This window comes from Podarcis melisellensis, assembly GCF_964234715.1.
Source record: "Podarcis melisellensis genome assembly, chromosome: 16".
Lineage (NCBI taxonomy): Eukaryota > Metazoa > Chordata > Lepidosauria > Squamata > Lacertidae > Podarcis > Podarcis melisellensis.
This window is the reverse complement of record NC_138533.1, coordinates 2526984-2545436: the sequence shown is the minus strand read 5'-3', so window position 1 is coordinate 2545436 and position 18453 is coordinate 2526984. Positions and strand designations below refer to the sequence as shown.

The following is an 18453-nucleotide window of genomic DNA, read 5'->3' as shown; positions in this document are numbered from 1 at the left end:
ATAAATAATAAAAAATACTAATATAATATTTCTACCCTGCCCATCTGGCTGGGTTTCCCCAGCGACTCTGGGCGGCTTCCAAGAGAAGGTTAAAAATACATTAAAACATCAGTCGTTATTAGCCAAAAATTGGAAATCGCAAGAAATACCAACAATAGAAAAATGGCAGATGAAGATGTTGGATTTTTTGGAGCTGGCCGACCTGACTGGAAGAATCCGCGACCAGAAAGAAGAGGAGACACAAGAGGACTGGAATAAATTCAAAGACTATTTAGCTAAATATTGTAATATAAGATAAAGAGAAAATCCTTGAAAGTAACAAGTAGGCCTAGGGGTAGAATAAGGATATGTGGTAGTAAACATTGGAATATTAATAAAGGAGAAGAGATTAGTAAATGAAAGGAGTTAATATTTTTGGAAATATGAACTTGGAGAACTGTTATAAATGTGATATAATGAAATTCAGTTAGAGAGGATGTCAGTTAGCAATGTTATGAGAATTAGGTATTAGAAGAAATAATTCCTTTTTGTGTTTAATTTTATTGTATGGTAGTGTGTTTTCCTTTGTTGTGTGTTTCGTCATGTCATTTTGTGATAAATGTGGAAAACCAATAATTTTTTTTTGAAAAACAAAACAAAACAAAAGCACCAGTTGTTAAAAACTTCCCTAAACAGGGCTGCCTGCAAAACCTACAGAGGTGCTTGTGGCCACGACAAACCCACCGGACTCTAGAGGTGCTGCAAAGCTCTCCGCAGGCAGGTCCATGCTTTAAAAGGGGATCTCCGATGGCAACTTGAGGGGGTCTCCGACGGGTGCTACAAACGGCGGCAGTGCGGTGGGGGGCAAAACTGCCACGAGGAACGGAGGAGGAGGGTTTGCACGCGAAGCTTAAGCTACAGAGCTGACGCTTCAAAGAGGAGCTCGCTGGTTCCTCCGGCAGGCCTTGAAAACAAGCCTCCCCCCTCAATTTCCTCCTGTTGCTTTAACATTTCGGTCTGCTGGCGCATGGCGTCAACCCACATCCGAGTTCCATCAACCCCCTCAAAGCTTTCTCCCCACATCCCTTCTTTTCAGCCCCCTGCGAACGGGAAAAACCTTCTCTGAAAGGAGCCCATGGGTGGCTCCCAGACCGGTTCCGGGTGCAACCCCCCCAGGGCAGTTTATTCCATCTCCCCAACATTTCCCTAACCAGTAATTTCTGTGTTATATTTGAGTTTCCGCACTGCGCAGAAACTAATGCTAGGAAACTAATGGACTACCACACATGCTTAAACGTCGGAGGGGAATTTCTGATGGTAAGGGCTGTTTGACTGTGGAACGGTCTCCTTTGGGAAGTTGTGGTCTCTCCTTCCTTGGAGGTTTTAAGCAGAGGTTCGGTGGCCGTCTGTCATGGATGCTTCCAGTTGAGATGGCTGCATTGCCGGGGGTTGGACTAGATGACCGTGGGGTCCTTTACAACTCTACAATTATACGATTCAGTGTTTTCCGATTCCATTAAAAATGTGTTTCCCTGTTTAATTCCGCATGATATTTGAGCTTTCCTATGACACAAAAGCCACTTCCACAAACATAATGAGTAGGTTTAGCATCTTATTTGCATGTTATTTGATTCCGGGGTGGGGGGGTGGGATTCCAGTCCTCATGGCTCTGAATGGAAGACAGATTTAAATAGGGGCATAAGAATGCTGCCCTACTGAATCGGAAAGCATCTAGGTTCCCATGCACCCATGGAAGACCTTCTCCAAATGCAAAGTTGAAGATCTTGGGATCAGGGCCACCCGTTGCGAAGAACCTTTAGGCCACCAGGGGTCACTGTGCTCTCACCAGTCCCAGCTAGCAATTGTAAATTGTGCAGGAAGGTAAAGGGAACAATGAAGGGAACAACTATGAGGAATTGGGGAGGGGGAGAGAGAACAGCCGCGATCAGCAATATAAAATTAAAACTACACACACTAAAATTAAACTTGCCCATGACCTTTTGCAAAACCTTGGGATCCCCTACCTCTCATCAGATAGGCTGTGACAGATGAGCCTAGCAGATTTTATCTGACACAGACGAAAGGCATTTATTTCTCAGAACAGAGAGTGGGAAGGAAAGTGTGGGTCGGGGGGATGAGAAGGAAAGCAAGAGGAGGGGGGAGCCTTAAAAAACCGGTGCCCATTTCACCACACGCAGAAAAACGGAAGGTGGCAACTAATTTTGAAGTCTTCACACCCTTTTCAAAACCCCGGAGAGAGGCGTTTTGCGCACGGAAAGGATTTAAGCAGAGTGAGCAGTGATCTCCTTTGGGGGAGATTGCCAAAGGAACGACTTTTCTGGTTTCTGGGCGCCTGCTGAAAATTTAAGTTGTGGGGAGTGGGAACGACGTTGTTAACTCAAGCACAAAGTGTTTCCTTGAGAACAAACTTGCGAACGGGGCAAGCAAAAGAGGGTACTGCTGAGTCGAAATGAAGGTTTTGGAAGTCCTAGCAGAGATTTAAATGTGGGCTTAGACAAGTGGTGGTGCTGGTGGAGACAGATGTTGTTGGACTCTAAGTCCCATCAGTTTGCATAGCTTGCATAGCATAGCAGACGAATATTCAGTGGGACCTTTTCTTTTTGAAAAATAACGATCACAGACTGGTGTGGGAATGTGCAGAACTGAACTTTGCAGTGGAAAAATGAAGAAGAAAAAGAAGAGAGAAACTGAAATTGACACTTTTGCCCAACCACAGTCACCCCAGCAACAAAAAAAATTAGAAGCTGCTTTTAAAGCAGAGCACCGCAACCCCAGAGTCGGTCACGACTGGACCTAATGGTCAGGGGTCCCTTGACCTTTACCTTTAGAGCTTCATAGTAGCATACATTAACCACCTCCAAAAGACAGGAGTGCGTCTGTGCTCACTCGTCACAATGCATTGCCTTCCGAAATTGATAATTTAAGGGTTGTAGTTGAGTGAACATCTGCTTTGCACGCAGAAGGTTCCCTGTTCACTCCCAGCATCTTCTGGTAGGGCTGGGAGAAATCTCCTGCCTGAAATTATACGATTATAAGATATCTTTATTGTCATTGTCCCATGCAGAACAATGAAATTGAAAAACTACATAAAACTACATAAAAACTACATGAAACATTCAAAACCCCCTAAAAACTCTGAAACCCCATTTTAAAATACACTATACTATAGAGACCCCTTATGCTGCGTTTAGAACCAAAATCGCGTTTGGATAGAAACTGTTTCTCAGGCGGCTGGTCCTGGTCTTTATAACCCTGTACCTGAAAGAGATCATTTTCAGGGTGTGCACTATCCTGCACTATCTCTGCAGCTTTCTTATGACACCTGGAAACATAGATTTTATCCAAGGTGGGAAGAGTGCACCCAATTATTCTCTCTGCAGTCTTTACAACCCTGGACAGCATTGTTTTTTCAGCTTCTCTTGGGAGAGTCGCTGCCAGTCAGTGTATACAATACTGAGGTAGATAGACCAGTGGTCTGACCCACTAGAACACAGCTTCCTGTATAAATGGACAGTTTGAGAAGACCGGAGTTAACAGATGCTTTTGTCTGAGTGGAGCTGGAGCAATAGGCTGCTGATCAAGTCCTTGCATCATAACTTGTATAGGGAGTGCAGAAAGAGAGAGAGGTTGATTTTCCCTCTATTTAAGACAGGCACCCCCAAACTTGGCCCTCCAGATGTTTTGGGACTACAATTCCCATCATCCCTGACCACTGGTTCTGCTAGCTAGGGATGATGGGAGTTGTAGTCCCAAAACAGCTGGAGGGCTGAGTTTGGGGATGCCTGATTTAAGAGCTCCTTTCTATAGATTGGGTATATTTTTGGTTAAGGGACACTTCTTCCCATATTACTGAAATGGCTGCAAAATACATTCAGATCCAGACAATTTTTCGGGTCACTTCCTAGTGGGGTGGAATTTATAGGTGGTATTCGATGCTAGTCTTACGCTGAGTAGACCCACTGAAGTTCATATACATGACTGAGTTAGGCTTCTTAATTTAAATGGGTGAGTGGGACTTCACTGGATGAAACCATTGGTATTTTGCTGACACTCAGTTCCTGGATGCTGTTGATTTTGGAAGATTCACAATGCTGATTTGTGTGATTTCATGTTTTGAAACAACATTGCTCGTTTTTAAGGCTGAAATAAGTGTTGAGGACTACCTCATTTTTTTTGTCTTGAGTTCAGTTCCCAACATTTATGCATCAGTTAGAGATTGTTTTCTTTTCTTTTCTTTCCCCAAGTCCCCGTGAAGATACTTCACCATTATATTTGCGTCTTGTTTTAACCAGCTGCATACTTTAATTGTGTGTTCACTTCTATCGCTCAGCGACCACAACAAATAACCCATTCATTCAAGTGTATCAGAGCTCCTTACTAACTGCTATTACTAAGTATGACAAAATGAAACAACACAGCTTTCTTCTGAATTTGTCACCTCACAATGAGGACTAGTGGCAACCAGTTTCAAGATTCAAGTTTCAGTTCCTGGCTTCAGATACTTGCCTGGGCATTTGCTAAACACCACAAAATCATCCAGACCGCTTTATATTGAATCTGAGCCCCCCCTGCCCCCCCGCTAAAACACCTTGAGGACTAGCGCCAAATATTTTAATTTCAGATTTATTTTTAATTGCCTAAACATAGAACTGTTTCATAAGAGCCCTTTTGAAGAGGCCAAGACTAATAAAAATAGTTTAAGAATGACTTTCAGAGTGCAGAGAAACACGCCGAATTAGTAGTTAATTCAAACAATTAGCTTTAAAGATGACACATTTTTTAAAAAAACAACAACACAGAAATATTTGTGGACCAGATGCAAGAAGATTAAAGCATGTGGGAGTGTGGCAGAGCTAAGGAAATATGAATAGCTTAAGTTGCATAAGACAGAGCTGGATATCAGAAATACATCTTCTACTGAAATGCAGAAAAGGGTGGCTGTAAATTAAGTGGATGGGCTCGATCCTGACCACCTTTTGGAAAGAAGTTATATACTGATTTTAAGAATATTGCAAGTTTTGCATGGATCTAACAACAATTTTGTAAGGTAGGGCAGTTCTTACTAAGACACACTCAAAACTGGGGATGGGCAAATCTGTCCATTTCTGTTCCTCTCATTTTCCCCCAGTCTCAAGTTCATTTTCCTGCATTTCCGTATCAGTTTGAGAATTTTTGAAAGAAGCCCTCAATTAAAGTCATCTGCAGATTTCGCCTCGTATACACTTTAGCAATTTTGTCCAATATGCAAATGCTTGCAAAGCGATTTCCCCTAATTTTAATGTGTTTTTGTATGCTGCTGTCGCAAACGTGCATTTTTACACACCCGTAACCCCAGTTATATGCCTCTTTGGAGACACGATTTTGAGGGAAGACTGCACTGCAAAATTCAGAGAAATGCAAATGGCAAAGGATGGCCGAGTTTCAGTTTGCCTACCGTTTTCGAAAGGGCAAATTATAACGGCAGACACCCTCCCATTGACCCTAACCTTAAGTCCATGTTAATCAGACACAGAAGCTTGTTCTGTTCACCTTCGCCTCTTTCTGCCGTCTCCCTGGTGTCAATTTTTTACAGGTCCTTGGGGGGCAGAGGATCTGGTCCCTCCTTTCTACTTTGTCAAATTCAGATCAATAGTAGTCCATTAATAGCATTAAAACCATGATTCTACCCAGCAAGAGTTTCACACCTGACCAACTGGGGATGCTCCATTTAACCCTGAAAAACTCCGGTTGTCTTTGCGAAAGGAGGAGATCTGGGGAGAGGCTGACTCAAGAGACATCTTGATGGCCAGGCCGTGGAGAAAGAAAAATATATTTGCCCCCCAACCCAGGAAAATCAACATGTTGTAACACGGCTCAGCAATGCCCCCGCCCAGGAAGAACAGAATATGCATGAGCCTGATTTGAATTAAATATACCTGCATGTTATGAAGGTGAGAATATTTTAACTGGGGTGTGTAGAGAAACAACCTGTGATTCATTACCAGAAGGAAACGGTTTTAAATCCCCCCTGTCATTTTCGACTGTGTCGAATGCCGAGTACCAGCAAGAAACAGGCGAACTCCCATTGCAAATCTTGACGCAGCACAGATACGTGAAGAGGTCGCGAATTAAACTATCGCTGTTTCCTTTCATCCGTAAAATGGAGAGAATAAGAGCAAACTTGCACTGACTTTCAGTGACAGTATGACCAAGATACATCAGAAAGTATCCCAAAGGATAAAAAAAAGTGATGACCGCATTAGTATTTGCTTTTGCTTTTTAAAGAACGGCAGTGCCAAAGAAGGGGTCCTTGTAAAGCCATCTAGTCAAACCAACTGCTCGATGCCAGATATCGAGAGTTAGGTCCTCCCTGACGGACGGCTGCCCATCTGGAAGAGCTCTGGTGAGAGAGAGAGCTCACCACAACCCTTTTGGCAACTGCTGAATTGCTCTGAACAGCTGAGAACTTTCAGCCAAAATCTCCCCTCCCTCCGTAACTTAAGCCCATTACAGTCTCACCTTCTTGCAAAGCCCAGAAAAACCCTACGGCCCCGTCCCTGCGATAGACAGAGATCTGAGGTCGCATTTTCTTCCTTCATTAGAAACAACTATAATCTGCACCCATAAATTCCAGAGCTAATATTATGACCAAGGTGTTTAACCAAGGACCATGAAATCCATCAATCTGAGATTTGAAATGAAATGAAATGTCCTCATGGAAATTCACTAGCCTTCTTGTGCAAATTTCTCCTAACAGACACACGGGCAAATATTTTTCCCAACCCACATTTTGGCAAAGCTGTTTCCCCGTATTCCCTAACATGACACTTTGGGGGGGGTGCATATCTCATTTTTACCATTGTGCATATGCCTTTTTTCCTTTTTGATGCGATGCTTGGCCAGAGAACCAGACTGCAAAATTCGCAGGTGTGCGAATTTCAAAGGACAGCAAAGTTTTGGCTAGGAAAGTACAAATTAGGGCCGGATCACTTTCCAGTGCGAACCAGTTTAATTTGAGCTGATTAACAAGGCAACCAAACACAGGTTGCAGCCAAACAGACCAGACAAATGTAAAACACGCATACAATTTATATATAAGCTATACATACAATTCAAATTTCTCGCCAAACCCCTACTCCACAGACTCCAGGAATGTAGGCAAGGCAAGAATTCAGCATTGCACACTATTATCAGCTCACCAGCGATATTAGCATTATTATTATTCTGAAGGGGGTTCCTAGAGCAACACAGCCATTAAATTAGGAAAGCCACAACTTTGGCCCCGCTCAGGGATTGGGCCTTTTGGCGTCCCGTCAAAAACACGATTGTTCCATGTGGTGGATATGTACACAACCAAAATGTTTTGGAGGAAATGATATAGAATATAATGAAGAACATGTTTAAATGAGCTATTTCCAAAAGACCAGACCTTTTCCTTACATGTATAATAGGGACAGGTGTCCCAAAGAGGGTGACCAAACTATTTATGTCTGTGACAACAGCAGCTGGAATATTATATGCACAGAAATGGGAAGAAGGGACAGTTCCAACAAAGGAAGAGTGGCTTTTGAAAGCAATGGACTATGCAGAAACAGCAAAATTTAGAGATCAAAATGACCAACTCTTCATAGAGGACTTTTGTGGACATATATATATATATATATATATATATTGCCGAAGAATGGATGCTTTTGAATTCTGGTGCTGAAGGAGACTCTTGAGAGTCCCATGGACTGCAAGAAGATCAAACCTCTCCATTCTTAAGGAAATCAGCCCTGAGCGCTCAATGGAAGGGCAGATCCTGAAGCTGAGGCTCCAAGACTTTGGCCACCTCATGAGAAGAGAAGACTCCCTGGAAAAGTCCCTGATGTTAGGAAAGCTGGAGGGCACAAGGAGAAGGGGATGGCAAAGGACGAGATGGTTGGACAGTGTTCTCAAAGCTACTAGCATGAGTTTGACCAAACTGCGGGGGCAGTGGAAGACAGGAGTCCCTGGCGTGCTCTGGTCCAGGGGGTCACGAAGAGGCGGACACGACTAAACAACTATATATATAGTTGTGTTTGTATATATGTTTGTGTATACACACACACACAGTCAAATTGTGGGCAGTATTCGAGATCAAAGCAGGGGAAGAACCATGATAAAATAACTTCAATAGAGAAACATTTTTTTGTGATAGGCAAAGATATAATGCAGTAGGAAAGGTGTGAGGAAAAACACTGCGGAGGTGAAGGTGAGAAAGTCAACTTAGGAAACAATGCATTTGATTTGAAAGTTACCGTGAAAACGTTTGAGAAATTCAGTGCAAACACACACACACAGCCCGATTGTTCTGGGCTCTGGAGCTGGCTTTAAAGCCACAAGTGGCATGTTGCAGCCTTGCCTCCGCTCAGTTATGGGTTTCTGGGGGCCCCATCAAACACCCCATTGCTCGGGTGCCGGCTATAAGCCAACAGGTGGCCCCAAGCAGTCGCTTTGCCTCCCCCAACCTCTCCCCACATACCTCGCATGGTGAAGACGGCTTGTGGGGAAGGGGACTGTTTGATTCTGCAACACCTGTTCGTCTCTGGGCATCAGCTGCAACGAGTGAGAAGCGCTTTTGGGGCGTGTGTGTGTGTGTCTGTGTGGAGTCAGATTTCCTTTTTTAAAAAAGGCAGCAGCATCAGCAGACTGACAGGTGACGCAGCACCCCACAGACTGGCGCTCCCAACGGCCAATCAGAAACGCCGGTTGTAATTTTTTTTGGGGGGGGGGGAGATAAGAGAGAGAGAGAGACAGCAGTGAATTGGAAAGTTCCAAACCCACAAAAGGCCAAAGAGAAAGGCAAAGAGAAGATGAAAAAGCCACAAGAAAAGTTTCCGTTTGGGGGGGGGACGTGGATGGATGAGAGGGTCTGAGGCGGGAGATGGTGAGCACAGAAAACTCTGAGGCTGGAATGTGGCTTTCTGTTTCAAGAGGAAAGTCACGTCAAGAGTTGGCCGCGATGGCAACGTTGTCCCTGGGATGGCCAAAGGTACCACACTCCGGCTCAGGATGTTTAAGGGTTAAAAATAAGCGCCCAGATTTGGGCCTGGAAACAAGTAAGCAAGTGGCAAAAATCGGAGCCGAATCAGTGTGATATGACCCAAAACGCCTGGTTCCAAAGGCTGGATCAGGCCAGAGATGCATTGCTCTAGCACCTCGTTCCCACAGGGACTTAACACGCTGGCCCCCAAAGAGAAGCCAGTGTGGTGTAGTGGTTAAGAGTGGTAGTCTCGTAATCTGGGGAACCGGGTTCGTGTCTCCGCTCCTCCACATGCAGCTGCTGGGTGACCTTGGGCCAGTCACACTTCTCTGAAGTCTCTCAGCCCCACTCACCTCACAGAGTGTTTGTTGTGGGGGAGGAAGGGAAAGGAGAATGTGAGCCGCTTTGAGACTCCTGAAGGGGAGTGAAAGGCGGGATATCGAATCCAAACTCTTCAAACAGGACTCAAGCTCAACGGCTGAACTCTCCTCGCTCCTGCAGTTTCGAGCAAAAGGTCTTCAGACCTGGGACCCCTTCGGACACCACTGACTGCGTGCGCACAGTTGATGTGGCTAAAACCAAGAGTTCCGGATGCGCAGCGTACAGCCGTTTCTGGAGTGTCAAGAAAGGACTCCAACTATGGAAGTAAAGAAGGAGAAGGAGAAGAAGGAGAAAGGAAGTGTGTAGCTGCCCATTTAGGGAGATTTCTCCCCACAGATAGCACCCCAACAGCGCACCTGTCCAGCACTCAGATCAGAAAGGAAAACGTTACTGGTGGTGCCAGTTTTTCCCCCTCCCTCATGACGCTTGAACTCATCAACACGCAGTGGTACCTGGTGCCAGAAAGGCTGGCAAAAATGAATAAAACATATAATAATAAGTGCTGGAGATGTAAGAAACAAAAAGGAACCTTCTACCATATGTGGTGGACATGCCCCGAAATTGGGAAATTGTGGAGCATGATCCACAAAGAAATAATGAAAATACTAAGAATACCATATAGTAAAAGGCCAGAGGCATTCCTTTCAGGAATTTTAAATGATGATATTCCAAAAGACAAAACTAAAATTTTCTTATACGTGATGTCTGCAGCAAGAATCCTGGTGGCTAAGTACTGGAAAGGGAATCAGCTACCCACAAGGGGAATGTGGTTATGTAAGCTTTTATAGTATTTAGAATTAGCCAAATTGACAGATATAACAAGACAAAAAACAAAAAGTGAAGTGAAAAAGGAACAGGAGTGTCTAAATGAATATCTTAAATGCCAAGGTTCGAGGACAGAAATCTGGCTGAGTCTGGAATAACCTTGTGAAGTGAAAGGAGAAGAAAGAGGGATTTGTATCTAGATGTTAGGATAGAGATGATAAGGAAAACAGGAAGACGCAATGAGAGGTAAAGGAGGTGCTGTGGGACTGGTGGAAGTCAATGTTTGTTTTTCTGTTTAGTGTTTATATTATTAACTTGTAAGATATGGATTTGGGTTTTTTTGTATGCTGGTTTTTGTGTTTTGTGTATTGTTATTTTTCAATATTTTTCGTGTTGTTGTGTGGAAAATACAAATAAAATCTACTATTAAAAAGGGGGGGAGAACACACAATGGATGTTGCGAGATTCAGGGATGTTGGACTAGATGGGTCCTCTTTGGTCTTCCGAGGTTCTTATGGAACCTCCAGGTTCAGAGCCAGTCTATCTCGATTCCTTGGTTCTTTGGGGGGCACCTGAACGTATGGAGAGCCCTGCTGGATCAAGCGGGTGGCCCGTCAAGTCCAGCGTCCAGTGCTCAAAGTGGCCAACCAGATGCCCATTATGCAAAACCCACACCAGGATTTGAGTACAAGAGGTCCTCTCCCCTCCTGCGGTTTCCAGAAGCTTAACTGCCTCCAACAGTGAGGGCAGAACATAGAAATCGTGGCTAATAGCCATCGGTGAGGGTGAAAGAGGAGAGCGCAAAATATGGTCCGAAGCTCAAAATAAAAAAAACGAAGATCATGACCACTGGGCCCATCACCTCCTGGCAAATAGAAGGGGAAGAAATGGAGGCAGTGAGAGATTTTACTTTCTTGGGCTCCATGATCATTGCAGATGGTGACAGCAACCACGAAATTAAAAGACGCCTGCTTCTTGGGAGGAAAGCAATGACAAACCTAGACAGCATCTTAAAAAGCAGAGACATCACCTTGCCAACAAAGGTCTGTATAGTCAAAGCTCTGGTTTTCCCAGTAGTGATGTATGGAAGTGAGAGCTGGACTATCAAGAAGGCTGATCGCAGAAGAATTGATGCTTTTGAATTCTGGTGCTGGAGGAGACTCTTGAGAGTCCCATGGACTGCAAGAAGATCTTAAGGAAATCAGCCCTGAGTGCTCACTGGAAGGACAGATCCTGAAGCTGAGGCTCCAAGACTTTGGCCACCTCATGAGAAGAGAAGACTCCCTGGAAAAGACCCTGATGTTGGGAAAGATGGAGGGCACAAGGAGAAGGGGATGACGGAGGACGAGATGGTGGGACAGTGTTCTTGATACTACCAGCATGAGTTTGACCAAACTGTGGGAGGCAGTGGAAGACAGGAGTGCGTGGCGTGCTCTGGTCCAGGGAGCCACGAAGAGGCGGACACGACTAAACGACTAAACAACAACAAAGCCCTCTCCTCCACAAGTTTGTTCATCCACCCAACATGGCAGCCATGGCTACATTTGGCCGTGGTGAGAACAAGAGGCGAGACAAGGTGGGCCTCAAAACTCAAGGCCTGCACCCTTGTTTTGACACATCTGACATGGCCGACCCGCCTCGCCCTCCCTGTTTATCAAGGTCAAACACCCCCACCCCCACCACAAAGAACGACGTCAGGCCAGGACACCCTCTGTTTCCCGAGATGGAGCCCCGCTCAGCGCTTGGGCGAGCCCAACCGCATCCCGTCGTGCAGAGAGCCGTGGTGCTGATCTGCGTCCCACAGCGACAGGAAGGGGCCCACCACACAGATCATGTTCCAGGCACCAAATAAGAGGGGGAAATACGCCAATGTCCCCATTTCTCTCCCCTACCAGCCCCAACCCACAGAGGCACCGGAGGTGGAAAAGAAAGTAGGTCCTGGGGCGTCAAGAGAAAAGCAACTGAGCACAAGGCGCCACAATAGAACGAGTTACGACAAGGGCCCACTGGCACGACCGTGTTGAAGGTGGCTGGACTCTGGCTCCTGGCAACCAGCAGGACCAGTGGTCTGAGTAGACAGTTCCAAACTAGACGAGCCAATGGACTCCCATCATCCTTGACCTTTGGCCATGTTCATAGGTGCCAACTCTTTGGGGCCCTGGGTGCCCGAGTGTCAGGGAACTGCCATTGGCTCAGAGGCGAGAAAAAGAAGGGCAGTTGTGTTACAGGGAGCCTCCGAAAATCTTGTGAAGCAGTTCCTCTTCCGGGGAGGAGGAAAGCCCACCTCCAGTGGGAAAGAGAGGCAAGAACCAGAGGATGCTGGTGGGAGCCTAAACGCCGCTTCTGGGCAAGCCGGACAGGAGGGAAACACGCCCTTGCCATCGCCCATCCTGCGCAGTAGTTTGAGGCGCAGAAAGGGGAAGAGACGGTTGGGGGTAACGAAACTCTTATGTTGGGGGAGGTCCAAAAAAAGACCACTCCCGGATTCTGCTAGCGATTGAGCCAGACATGAGCTTTGGGGCTCTTCACTGTAAATAGTTTGCACCAAAATAAAGCCTGTAAAACACAGGTCAGAATCCTGCCTGGTTACTCTTGAGCAACCCCAACAGCCACCTGACACCGAGAATCCACAAATTCCCCATGAAGGGTCCAGGCGTCCACAAATATCCATGCCTCTAAGCTGGCCTCAAAACCAATCTCTGTACTATTATACGCTGATGATGCGGTCCTCTTATCCCAAACAGAAATAGGCCTAAAAAGACTGATAAGAAAATTCTCAGTGTATTGCCAGAGATAACACCTGGTTGTAAACTATCAGAAAACCAAAGTTATGGTTTACTCAAGAAAATAGAGGCTCCACAGTTGGCGTATGAACAATCAACCAATCAAACAAACAAACAGGTCAACGCTTTCAAATATTTGGGCCTTATCTTCCAGTCCACGGGGTCATGGGCAGCACACCAAAAATGTGCAAAAGAAAAAGCATCCCAAAGTGCCAAGACTTTGACTCGCTTTTTCCATGCAAAGGGTGGCAACCATATACCATCAGCCCTAGAAGTCTTCCAAGCTAAACCCCTAGCATAGCTACTATACGGGGCTCAGATTTGGACTGGTAACCATCTTAGCACTTTGGAAGCTGTTCAATCAAAGTTTCTAAGGCAGATTTTTTCTGTACCACCATGCATCCCAAATGCATCATTGCGACTGGAGGCAGGTCTCCCTTCAGTAGAAGTACGGACTTGGCAAAGAACTCTTAACCTCTGGCTCCACCTAAACTCAACACACACACACACACACACACACACACACACACACACACACACACACACACGGTCTACTATCCTCAGTACTTCAAGACTCCCATAAAAGTGCCTGGCTTAAAACCGTCTATCAAAAACTTCACTCTTGTGGCCTATCCCCACAATACCTACTCACTATGGGCCCTACTAAAGCAAACAGTCTAATTGGTCAACGTCTAAAAGATATCGAGCATCAGAACAACCTGGCCACTATAAGGAAATTCTGCCCTTGGTATGTCCATTTTCCACCTCTCCATTTTGATTCTCTGGCCCCGTATCTGCACAAACTTCTTATCCCAAAATACAGACGTGCTTCTACACTTGCAAGACTGGGTGTTTTGCCATCTGCGGTACTTGAGGGTCGATTCCCAAAGATCCCTCCTGAGAAACATCTTTGCCCCTGTGGAGATGGTAGCACCAAAACAGCGGCACACGTCCTCCTGTCCTGTACTCTCCACAAAGACCTGAGGAACGAGATCCTCACCCCACTCGTACTAACCATCCCAGGGCGCTCAGCCACTGCCACAGCGTGCTTCCTTCTATCAGATCAAAACGAGCAGAAAACAGCAAAGGTTGCTTAGTTCTTGGCAGGGATAATCAGAATAAGGGCCACTAAATGACGGCTGATTCAGGACTTTAAATTGTGCTCTTTTATCAAATTTCCTTTATACTGTAATGTTTTACTGTTGCTATGGCCATTGGCTAATGCGAATAAAGTTTTATCAACTCAACTCGGTGCCAGGTTCACAGTACCCATGGCCCTGGGCACCCACAGTTGTGGGGCCATGTTAGAACTCCTGGCCATGTTGGCTAGGGCTGATGGGAACTGGAGTCCAAGAACATTGGTGGGCCAACCATCCCTGCTGGCCATGTTTGCAGGGGCTGATGGGAGTTGGAGTCAAAGAACGCCATTGGACTACATCTCCTGTCAGCTTCAGTCGGCGTGGCCAACAGGCAGGGATGATGGGCGTTGTAGTTCTATGATGTTCGTGAACTCCAATTCCCATCAGCCCCAGCCATTCTGGCCAACTCTCAAGGATATTGAGAGCTACAGCTCAGCAATAGCTGGAGGACCCTAGGCTGGGGAAGGCTGCACCCTAAACTATTTGACAAATACACAGAGGAACGGGCCGAAGATGGTCGCCAAGCCACAACTGCTGAATGGAGCCTCCATGTGCGGTGACACTTTACCTGCAAATGCCAGTTACTGAAGACTGATCCCTGGCACTTCCAGGTAGGGGGCACCCTGGTCTGAAATACTGGAGAGCCTCTGCCCGACAGTGTAGGGAGACCTGATCTAGATGGGCCAATGGCCTTGGCTTGGTGTGAGACATCTCTCTGTGTCACTAATGGATTTCAAGACCTGCTTGCAAGATCCTTTAAAGGTGCTGACCTTTAAAGCCCTAAACGGCCTCGGTCCAGTAGACCTGAAGGAGCGTCTCCACCCCCATCGTTCTGCCCGGACACTGAGGTCCAGCTCTGAGGGCCTTCTGGCGGTTCCCTCCCTGCGAGAAGCCAAGTTACAGGGAACCAGGCAGAGGGCCTTCTCGGTGGTGGCGCCCGCCCTGTGGAACGCCCTCCCAGCAGATGTCTAAGAGAAAAACAACTACACCAGACTTTTAGACAACATCTGAAGGCCGCCCTGTTTAGGGAAGCTTTTAATGTTTTGTTGGAAGCCGCCCAGCATGGCTGGGGAAAACCAGCCAGATGGGCGGGGGTATAAATTAGTATCATCATCATCATCATCATCATCATCCCAGGACGCTGTTCTTTTTAAAGCATTTGAGCGTTGCGTTTGCAGCTGCCGATCATTAACTCGCAAAGGAGCCCACCAGTTATTGCAAAGTGTTTAACAGCTGGCAGGAAGATACAGGGGAGAGACTTTCTAAGCGCTTACGTTCTCCGCTGTGGTTAACCTGATGTTGAGTAGTGGGTAGGTCTGAACTCGCTCAGAGATCGGGGTGAGCTGAGAAGCGAGGGGCAGGAAAAATCTGGTAATTTCATGGATTTGCAACACCTTTCCCTTTTTTTAAAAAAAAGTTACCGTCCTCCTAGCAAACCCAACAAATAATGAAATTCTACTCACACGTGTGTGTCTTCTTCATTGCTGCTGACCCTGTGAATCAAGAAGAGGGCAAGTTAAGATAGGTTCATTCGTTTTCAAGAAATAAATAAATGAGGCCAAACACAAACCAATGGTCCAAAGGACCGTAAGCTGCCTGCCTGCCTGCCTGGTGAAATATCTTCACCCACAGCCCTGGCCTGCTATTGGCCAAGCTGCTGTGATGTCATGAAATGTTCGGCAAGCCATGAAAAGGTTGGCTATGGAATTAAAGCAAACACTCCACCTGCTCAAAGCGACTGGGAAAGCTTGGCTGGAAAGAACTTTGCCAAAGGGAAACGAGATGGGGCGGTGGAAAGGAGGGAGAGAGGGGCATGGTCAGGTGAGGCCCGGTGCCCAGATATTAAGGAGGAAGCAGAGCTAGGGAGTAGCAGCAAAGAGGCAAAGTGGCCGAGAAACCAAGAGGTAAGGACAGAAAAGGGCAGAGGTCTGTGGAAGAGGAAAGTCAAGAGTTTGGTATTTTGATGTATCACAATTGCTTTTTCAGGAAGCAGAAAATACCGGTTTTTTAGGCTCCATATTAGGGACGCGGGTGTGGGACTTGCCTAGGGCTTGCAGATCAGAAGGTTGGCGGTTCGAATACCCGCGACGGGGTGAGCTCCCCTTGCTCGGTCCCAGCTCCTGCCAACCTAGCAGTTCGAAAGCACATCAAAGTGCAAGTAGATAAATAGGTACCGCTCCGGCGGGAAGGTAAACGGTGTTTCCGTGAGCTGCTCTGGTTCGCCAGAAGCGGCTCAGTCATGCTGGCCACATGACCCGGAAGCTGGACACCAGCTCCCTCGGCCAGTAAAGCGAGATGAGCGCCCAACCCCAGAGTCGGCCACGACTGGACCTAATGGTCAGGGGTCCCTTTACCTTTACTTTAGGCTCCATATTACCACTAGTTTGCAAGATGGGAGCAGCCTCCCCTGATCTAAGGGCAGATGGGAAAGTTAGGATGGTATAATTCAGAATGGGTTCAAGTGCTTTGTGGTCTTAGCACAACAAATCCCTTTTAGGGCATAGCCCCGAAAATTGTGAGGTGGGAGACTGATTAACAGAAAGTTGGGATTGTAGGAGTTGTCTGTTTCAGTTGTCGCAGTTTCTTAAATTCGCTTCTCCACATTCCCAAATCAGTTTGTGACTTCTTCTTTTTTAAAAAAATCCTAATGAAAATTCTTCAGCATTTTAGTGCGAATCTCCCCCCCAATGCACAGATTTTTACACACTGTCTTGACAAACGGACACATTTTTGCAAGCAATTTCTCCTAATACAATGCATTCCCTCCTATTATTTCCACAGATGTATTCGTTTTATGCACTTTTCCCTAATACAAGGCAATCTTAAAATGTTATCCTCACAGATATATTCATTTCACCCCCCCATGCATACATTTTTGCAAACTCTGTCCGAAGAACTCCATCGCAAAATTCAGATTAGTGCGGATGTCTCATACTGTTTCTGAATTTTGCAAATTTCATAAATTCGATGTTAAATGCAAACTGAATCAACCCCCCCCCCATCCCTAATGGGAAAAGCTGTCTGACACCCTGCAAGCAAATCAGGATGAATTCCCAGCAAATATCTGGATTTCTATTTGACAGCAAACATTCTCAAAAAGTGTTGCAGTTTTGCACTTTGGCCACAAGAGGGAGACCCAAACAAACTGGTAGCGAGGAGAGTTAAAATACGGTAACTTCTTCGATCGAGAGAATCAAACCGATCAATTGCTTTTGGATAAAACCCTGGAGTTTCGCTGCAGCACGCTCTGTCCTTCGCATTGGAGCAACAGTTCCCAAATGCTCGCCCACACCCCAGCACAGACCAATTGAAAATAGTTGAGAGGTTTTGCCGGATCAGTTAAATAATTTTCCTGCCAGGTGCAGGAATTTTAACGCTGTGTGCTAGACGTGGTCTGATTTTTCAATTGCATTCCTTATTGCTCCTTTTATTTATTATATTGCATTACAATTTGAATTCCAGTTTTGTTGTTGTTGTTTAGTTGTTTAGTTGTGTCTGCCTCTTCGTGACCCCCTGGACCAGAGCACACCAGGCCCTCCTGTCTTCCACTGCCTCCCACAGTTTGGTCAAACTCATGCTGGTCCCTTCGAGAACACTGTCCCACCATCTCGTCCTCCGTCGTCCCCTTCTCCTTGTGCCCTCCATCTTTCCCAACATCAGGGTCTTTTCCAGAGAGTCTTCTCTTCTCATGAGGTGGCCAAAGTATTGGAGCCTCAGCTTCAGGATCTGTCCTTCCAGTGAGCACTCAGGGCTGATTTCCTTCAGAAAGGATTGGTTTGGTCTTCTTGCAGTCCATGGGACTCTCCAGAGTCTCCTCCAGCACCAGAATTCAAAAGCATCCATTCTTCGGCGATCGGCCTTCTTGATGGTCCAGCTCTGGAGGAGGAACCGGCAAGCCACTCCAGTATCCCTGCCAAGAAAACTCCATGGACAAAGACAACAGGCATTCCAGTTTTAAGATTTATTATTCACAGAATCACAGAATTGCAGAGCTGGAAGGGTATGGATAATTATTTTTGCTACTTCCACGACATTTGCTCCCTGACTTTTCCTCCAAGGAGCTCAGGGTGCCGTATAGAGTTCTCCCCCTTTTCCGCCATGTCCTAGCAACCTCCCTGTGATGCAGGCCAGGCTGAGAAAGCGAGACCGGCCCCAGGTCATCTGCAGACTCCGGACTGCAATGCAATAAACTATAATGTACAAAATGGGCACAGAACACGAGACTCTCAATCTTGGGATTGTGCGTTTGAGACCCATTTTGGGCCAAAGATTCCCCTGTGAACCCCTCCCAACTTTATGATTCTATGATTCTAAATATAAGAAGTACCGTATTTTTCCGTGTATGAGACACCCCCTACTTTTGGGAACCCCAAATGTAGAAAATGGGCATATGCACTATCTG

General features: G+C 46.1%; 1 protein-coding gene across 7 annotated transcripts in view; it reads right to left on the bottom strand.

Moving 5' to 3' along the window:
- Nucleotides 1-18453, bottom strand: part of RORC (RAR related orphan receptor C) — a 100764-nt gene that overhangs the window by 34250 nt on the left and 48061 nt on the right. For 5 of the 7 annotated variants that reach the window (XM_081891575.1, XM_081891572.1, XM_081891577.1 and 2 more), the window contains exon 2: nucleotides 15515-15544. In XM_081891575.1, coding sequence (XP_081747701.1) covers nucleotides 15515-15544 — 30 coding nt within the window. Of the gene's footprint in view, nucleotides 1-5981; nucleotides 6148-8482; nucleotides 8539-15514; nucleotides 15545-18453 lie in introns of those variants that run through there. The other 2 variants (XM_081891579.1, XM_081891573.1) reach the window with 2 other exon arrangements.